Below are 8,030 nucleotides of genomic sequence, written 5' to 3'. Positions count from 1 at the left end.
GAGAGAGAGAGAGAGAGAGAGAGAGAGAGAGAGAGAGAGAGAGAGAGAGAGAGAGATTTGCATTTCGCTCATCTCTATTTTTAAACAGTTTAATTTAAACCAGCCTCAGCACAGAGAGTTAAATAAAACTGTTTACAACACAGATTACAGAAAAGATTTGTGGTGTTTTTTTTTTCAGGAAACCAAGAGAAATTCCTAAATCCGGAGGAGGAATTTTCATGCAGGCCCCAGCAATGACCACCGAACCACTGCGAAACCTTAAATCTGAACAAAATAACAAGAAAATCYCATTAAGTATTTAAGATGATCAGAATATCAGAATATCTTTGGATAAGAAAATACAGAAAAAAAATATGTGAAGTTAAAAACTAAAAGCAATAAAATATTTTACTAAACTGTTTTTGAGAAAACTGTAAAACTTTCATAAAGTCTGGAGCTCAGTTCTTCCCTCAGGTTTTGGGTTTTGCAGTGATCGTGTAAAAGGATGCGACTTTACGACGTGTTTCCAAACCAGAGTTTCTCTTTCTCAGAGAYGGGAAATGTCAACTTATCAACTTAATTAACTGCATGTTTACATTTTAGAGCCAGCATCAGTGGTACTGCACTTTTTGTTTTCACTTTAAGTTTCTTTTTATTAGAAATGTTAATTAACCCAATGAAARACACTAAAAACTCAATTTGAAACAAATCAAATAAATCTTGTCACAAACTATTGACCAAAATGTTCAAAGAAAAGCAAAAACTTATTGAATATTAAAGGGATAGTTTAAATCATTAAAAGTGAAGTTTTGTGGAAAGGTTAATATTTCACCTGTAGATTGCTCTGAAACCGACTGCAGAGAGATAAGTTGTTTTTAGATTMTCAAATGTAATTTCTCATTAAACTGAGCGACGCCTTGATGTGGGCGGGACCATCATAGTAAGGCTGCCGGACGCTCCTGTGATGTCGTTTTTTGGCGACGCCCAACAATGGAGGACATCAAGCTGTGAGCCTGGTGCTCAAGAGAGAGAGAGAGAGACAGAGAGAGAGAGAGACTGTAGTAAATGGTGGTTTTGAAACAACCGCTGCCATGACTCATTCAACATCGTGGCTCCTGTGGTCTGCTGATGTGAAATTATTGGCTCTGCTCGACTGGATCCTATCCGAACTGAAGCAGGAAAACATGTGAACCCACGCCGAGCCGGACATTTAGGAAAAGAGCTGAAGGGTTGAATTTTGATCTGACAGCTTATCTGAGTGCAGGCGAAACCAAAGTGGACTGATCATTTKAATACAACTCTAACCCCAAACATCTGAACCTTTGAACAAAATAATAGATGACAAAGTTGTTAAATGAACACGTTTAGAAGTCACGATATCTGCCTTGGCTGAGTGGATTAAGGTCAAAGGTCAGCTCTGCTCCTTTGCTCTTCGAGGGCCACAAATGTCAACATTTCCTTTCTTTCCCACATTCAGACCTCATCCTGAAACAAACAGAGCTCTCAGCCTGAGTTCAGTCCGGTCAGACGTGTTGAGACGTGAGGATCGCTGTTTAGAAACAAGAGTGTTATTAGACAGGTGGCTGGCTTGTGCACATATTTACACACAGAAAAAAAAAAGATTTTACGGTTTAAACCTGATTTATGTTGGTTATTAGAAGAATGACTGACCCACTTTCTTGTACCCACAAAACCCACACTGAAGATTATATTTGTGCTGATAGCAACATACAGTTGTTTATTTCTGTCTAGACATATTTTTAAAATGTTTGAAAGTTCACGGTCGCTGATCTTTCTGTACAAAAAAAATCTGTCCATCTAAATGTAGATTATATTTCTCGGGATTAATCTCAGGTGAAGCAGGCTGACAGAAATGCCTGAGGATCATCATTAAAGAGCAGGTTTGTGTCACATTTAAGGTGTAACTGGAAAACACTCCCTACCACACACACACTCACACACAGACACATGCACACACACCCTCACGTACTTTATGGTGCAAGTCTAAAGTGTTGCGCAATGTTGCTGTTTACAGTCTTTCAACTTTGTGCTCCATCTTTAATCTAATTAGCAGAATAGGTCTTAACCTGATGAAAGCAGCTCAGTGAGCTGCTGGAGGATGAAGAATCTGTACAGGCTGAGAGTTAAAGCTCAGCCCAGGTTACAATTAYCTCCAATAACTGATCAAATGTGTGCATTTTTAATATCAACACAGAAACAAGTAGAGGTTCAATCACAGTCCCGACTTTAGCTAAATTAAACTGATTTTCATTAYTCAGCCCACAGGAATACTGTTGTAATAATTAGGCACAAATGTAAGCGTTACAGAAGCCTTAAACACACATAATTAAGTTGTAACAACCAGGGGTGGAGCCAGGRTGCCTGTCTGTAAGATAGCAAAAACATGGAGCAACTAGAAAGAATCCATGAGAAACACTGACAGGTGGCCACCATTTTAAATTTATGATTTGACCKTACTATRTGTTTGTGATCGCAGTTTAATATGKGTAAAAATAACTGAATTATAAAGTCATTTGAACTTTAGCTTCTGTGACCATCTTAGATTTTATTTGATTTTGAAATCTTGGGCATTGCTTTCTTCTACCACCAAACTATCTTTAAAACTGCCTGTTTTATAAGAGTTTTCCTTTTAGCTCAGGTGGCCATCTTGGATTTTTATTAATTATAATAAACTGAACTTAAATGGTGCTTTTTCTAGGACACTCAAAGACGCTTGGTGGTGGTAAGCTACATTGTAGCCACAGCTGCCCTGGGGCACGCTAACAGAGGTGGGGCTGCCATGCACCGGCGCCACCAGACCCTCTAACCACCATCAGTAGGCAAGGCAGGTGAAGTGTCTTGCCCAAGGACACAACGACTGAGATGGATGGAACCAACAACCCTCCAGTTAGAGGACGACGTTCTATAAAGATTTTATACCTTTTTTCTATTTTTGCTATAGTTGATTTAGTCTGTAGAATGGTCCCTGGTTCCTCAGGTTAATGAAGGTAACTTGCTCTGTGGGTTATTTGGTGCAGATGATGTTTTGTGATAGAAGTATCATATGATGCAGTCAAGACTAACTCATGACAAAAATGTGTTAAAACAAAACAAAACAAATAAAAAAACAAGGGTAACACATTTTCTAAGTACGATTTTCAGATAAAGTTCAGGTCACTCTGTCAGTGCGCCCCAGGGCAGCTGTGGCAACATTGTAGTTTACCATCATCAATGTGTGAATGTGTACATGTGTGAATGAATGATCTATGAGATTGTAAAGCGTCTTTTAGGGTCTCAAAAAGTGCGATATAAGACTAATGCATTATTATTATTATTATTATTATTATCAAAGGAAAGTCAGAATTAGCAACATTTGTCATTTTATATTCATCAGGAGGTTTTTCTTTCTAATAATCTGATCCAAAATGCTACAAAATAAAATCTGACAAAAAAATAGTACGTCCATATTTCTCTATGATCAAAAAGCTTTTTAGGTCTCACACACTGAAGAAATTTTACTTTCCACCTGCAGTCAGAGGGCTGTGCTCACTGAGCTCAGGCCCATGTGTGGTTCTGAGTTTCTAAATGTAGAACAGGCAGCAGAGCCAATCCCCTGCTTTAACTTTACAAGCTTTATGTTTCCAGCTCTGCTTTTAAGCTTAGAGGCTTAAACGTGTCCTTGTTAAAAAACATCTATTATTATTTCAGGTTTCTTATTCTGAGTCAGATTTTTCATATGATCTAAGAGTAAAACACTTTTGGAATATGGATCCAGCTGCATTTTGTTTTGTACTTGTGGACATGTGACTGGTGTTTATCASTTTAATCACTTTAGCTCTGCTGCACTGAAGGACAAAGCCCTGTCCTGCTGTGAAACTCAGAGTGAAACTAATGTAATTATTTTATTCACGGAGGAACACAGTAAATATAAAACATTTCTTCAAATTAAACAGGTGTGGGCCAAATCTGGTGTCAAGCCAGCACTGCTGGCATGGCAAGGGGTTTGTCAACAGGATGTGGGCCAGGTCTGGCAACAATGGCACTGATTTTAAGATGGAACACCACAACTTGCCCAGTGGTGCTGACAATCTCTGGCAACCCACACCTGGGCCACCAAAGGGTCGTTCTTCTTTGCGGTATCTGAGCTGAATGGTGAGTGTTTAGTACGCTCTGTGGGCCAGAACTGGGCCAGACAAATTTTACTACGTGGGCCTTCTCTTCAGTTCATAGGATGTGGACTCTGTGGTTTCCRAAAAGAACTGTAAATTGCCAGTTGTCTAACTACAGAACAGGCCTCCATATAAATGAGCTTTGGTCCAGAGATGTCCATGTTTCTGCRTWTGGCCTTTTTCTTTGCATGATAGAGCTTTAACAAGAATTTGTAGAAAGCATGATGAACTGTGTTGACAGACAGTGACAGTCCATGCAGTGATGCTCAGAACCTAATCTGACCTGTCCTAAAGCAGGGGCCCCCAAGGGCCCKAAGACCATAATTATCTAAAACAGAGCTCAGAGATTTCTAAAAACYTGTGAATTGATTTGATGATGTCATGAACTGTAGATAATGAGATATTCTGGGAAAAAACCCTCATTTATGGCCACACATTTAGTTAAACTAAAGCATAGTTTARCTCAGGTTTATTTATTGACWAATTGTGCTCTTGCCACAGGAAATRTGGATGTTCTAAACCTGTCTTAGATTTGTTCTTTAAATCAGAAACAACATATTAAGTCCAGTTATTTTACGCACAAGTCTTACGCATAAGTATGTTTTGRATTGCAAAAATGTAAACATGGGATTAAATGTTTCAGATTTCAAAATAAAGACTTCATACTCCTGAGCAATTAACTAAAATGACCAGCCTGTCACATTGTCAACCTGCAGAGCCGTCGGCTCACAGCAGAGCTAAATGAGGCACGTTGAGGTTTAGAGAGGTAAAGCTGGATAAATCTTTCCAGACTGATCTCTGACACTGAAGAGCAGCAGGAGGAGGAGGAGGAGGAGGAGGAGGAGGGTGGGGCGATACACAGACACCTGCTGAGGATGAAAAGAGGGAGGGAGGGGGAGAAGATGCTGGGTTGGTGGAGAAGTTAGGCTGTCTTTTAAAAGTGACCACGTGATTGGAAAAAAAAGAAGATGTGGCGATTAGGAGGGAGGATATAAAAGCACAAATTGGACAAAGCGTGTCACTAAATTCAGGAGAAGAAGCAGCTGTGAGMAGAAGCGTTGAAGTTTTCAGAGGAAAGGTAGGAACAAACTGAACTAATTATTATATGCTCCAACTAAAGTCAAGTTAAATTGAAATAAGAACTAAAAGAATCATTTAGGTAGTAAATGATTCACACAATGGAATAATTTGGATGAGACTGTTTTTAACAAATGCTGATAATTCAAGTGTCTTGAGCAGAAAGTTAAATATTGTTTTCATGTGTAGATTTATGATGCTCAGGTTAAAGTGGGATGTGTTTGGGCTAAACCRAGTCAGATTTGGAAATGTCGACATGGAGCTTGTCAGATCTGTGCTCCTGACAGACTTCATTATATTTTTTTCCAGTTTGAGTTCAGTAACGTGTCAAGTCTGAGTGTTTTCTATCTCCATCAAAGTGCTCTAACAGGATTACTAAAGCAAACCATCAGGAGCAAAGCTCAGGTTCTTAAGAGGAGGAACAAGCAGGAACATTTTGTTCAAAGTATCAGTGAGAAACAAAAACAGCTGCAGGATACGTTTTGACAATAGCGGTGCTGACACAACCTCAGACTCCTCCGAGTCAAAATGTAAGAAAAAACTCAAAGATGAAATGGATGTCATCAAATGTTTGCCGCTTCATAGAAGTAACGAAAAAATAAAGTTGTTCTTCTGATGCATGTGAGGAAGAGGAATTCGTTGTTTGAGAATCGTAGTTGGATTAAAGCTAATCTGGCTGTTTTTGCTGTTTCACCTAATCTGGGTAATCTCCACTGATTGGCATTAAAGGAGCTGAGAGGACAACAGATTTACACACAGCAGCAGGAGCCACAGGAAGACAGGGTACATTTAACAAAAAGCTTTTTTTCCCCCCCAGACACTCATCAGAAATGAACGCCAGCCCTCCTGCAGGAAGCGCCCTGGCCCCTGGTGGAGCCACCGGCCCCACCACACCAAAGAAGGGCCCACCCAAGTTCAAACAGAGGCAGACTCGTACATTCAAGAGCAAGGCTCCCAAACCAGGCCAGAAGGGGTAAAAACAAATCTTTTTTTTTTAAATTTACTAAACATAGACATTCTTTCACCAAGCACAAAAACTGACTTCTTTGTTTACCACTTTGGCAGCTTTGGTGACGACATCCCCGGCATGGAGGGTCTTGGCACAGACATCACAGTGGTGTGCCCATGGGAGGCCTTCGGTGACATGGAGCTGAGCGACTTGGCCAAATATGGCATCATTTAACCCCTCCTGACCTGTTCCCTGTGATCCTCTCCATCCTGCCTTCTGCTTGTCAGCTCGGCTCGCCGCGATAAGGCCGCCGGTGTCCCCTAACGCCCTCTTTTCTGTCTGTCTCACACGATACTCCACTATGTGGACATGACTATTTTTATATTATTATTATATGATACTGTTTACAGTATATACTGTATATACTTGAAACGAGAAGACGAGAAGAGAAAAAAACCCACCTCCCTTCATCCTGACCCATGTGAAGTAGCTCGCCTGACCTTTCTGCTGTCTCCACCCGTCCCTGAAAACCCACGGCGATGGAAGCCAAACGTTAGCTCAGGACCAGCTTGTATTTGCTCCTAGCTGTTTGATAAAAATGTAAATAACATGTTCTCAGAGTTGTCTTCCTTTTGTACGTCCCTCCTCTTTTATTCTGAATTTCTATGACTGAAGCTGGAAACATCAAAGCGATGGAGGTTAATTGTGYAAAATGCTGGACTTTCACACCATCATGGGAGAGGATCTTTGTCTCCCATCGTCCTCGCTGTTAATTGAACCCAGGACCYTCCTCTCAGAGAAAATAAAGACATACTGTGTGTGTTTGTACAATCCTACAGCGTGTACTGCAAAATGTACTGATMGCTGCAGTAAAATGTGTCTATTTTTAGTACCTTTCTTGGCCTCCTCTGTTTTTCAAACTGATTCAAATGAGGTTTAAAAAGGGGGGGGGGGGGAATGTTTAAATAAGACTAAACCATAATACTGTGTGTGTATGTTCATTTGTTTATCAGTTAGAAAAATATTTCATGAACCACTGGATGGTTTTTATTGAAACAGGACTTAATCGTGTCTTATCTACAGCTGATGAACTTTAGGAGTCACCACAGTTCAAGATGGCTGCCACAGCCAATCAACATTAAAGTGCCTGTCAAAAAGTGGAAGAAAACAGCCTAATGTTTGAGATTTTGCCTCAAATACATGATTTTACACAGTTTATCAGCCAAACTGAAACAGGAAGTGACATCAAAGGGGAGCTCTTTCAGATTTTTTTTAGCTCTTTAAGAAAATAAACTCTCTGGTCTTTGTTTATTGAAACAATATTATCTGAACTCTGACTCTTCATCCTTCTCAGATGGTAACTCAAATCACCAAAATAAATAAATAAATAAATAAATAAAACAGCAGATTCTTCTCTACTATCTGTGTTGTTAGCCAATGTAGCAATATTTTGCTTACATGCAGGCTTTCCCCTTTGACATCACTTCCTGTTTCTATTCATGTAAATATCTCAACAACCGTCCGTCTCAGCGGCTTGAAATCTTTTGCTGCTTTCATTATTGATGTAATATATCCAAAAATGCATTGATGTTTATCATGAAAATTTTATGTCATAGGCACTTTTAAACAACACAGAAACAGCTCTAGCTCAGTCAGTTCTACAGACGTTGAGCTAAAATTTGGGGTGCTGGTAGCTGAGAGTCATTCACAACATTGYATGGGCATAAATTTATTTTCCTGGTTTGACTAAAACAGCCACAGCTGTCATTTCTCACTATAAGAGGATCTTGGTCAAACACTGATATTTGATAACTGCATTGTCTTTGCACTATAAGATGTAGTCAGCAACATACACT

At 39.7% G+C, this 8,030-nt stretch overlaps 1 protein-coding gene across 1 annotated transcript; it reads left to right on the top strand.

Moving 5' to 3' along the window:
• The first annotated feature begins 5,121 nt into the window (after positions 1-5,121).
• pde6hb (phosphodiesterase 6H, cGMP-specific, cone, gamma, paralog b) lies at positions 5,122-7,071 on the top strand. Its single transcript, XM_014017457.1, has 3 exons — positions 5,122-5,226; positions 6,043-6,198; positions 6,291-7,071. Exons 2-3 carry the CDS (start codon positions 6,056-6,058, stop codon positions 6,406-6,408), a joined length of 261 nt encoding a protein of 86 aa, XP_013872911.1. The 5' UTR covers positions 5,122-5,226; positions 6,043-6,055; the 3' UTR covers positions 6,409-7,071.
• Positions 7,072-8,030: the final 959 nt, after the last annotated feature.

The sequence above is a fragment of the Austrofundulus limnaeus genome, unplaced genomic scaffold (genome assembly GCF_001266775.1).
Source record: "Austrofundulus limnaeus strain Quisiro unplaced genomic scaffold, Austrofundulus_limnaeus-1.0 Scaffold168, whole genome shotgun sequence".
In the NCBI taxonomy this organism is placed as follows: Eukaryota; Metazoa; Chordata; class Actinopteri; order Cyprinodontiformes; family Rivulidae; genus Austrofundulus; species Austrofundulus limnaeus.
The sequence above is the reverse complement of the archived record's forward strand: the minus strand, read 5'-3'. Positions and strand labels throughout refer to the sequence as shown.

Bases quoted from the DNA above. Each gene is read 5' to 3' on its own strand.
- pde6hb (XM_014017457.1), top strand. From the start codon at position 6,056: ATGAACGCCAGCCCTCCTGCAGGAAGCGCCCTGGCCCCTGGTGGAGCC. The intron at 6,199-6,290 runs GTAAAAACAAAT...CCACTTTGGCAG, and splicing joins CCCAAACCAGGCCAGAAGGG to CTTTGGTGACGACATCCCCG.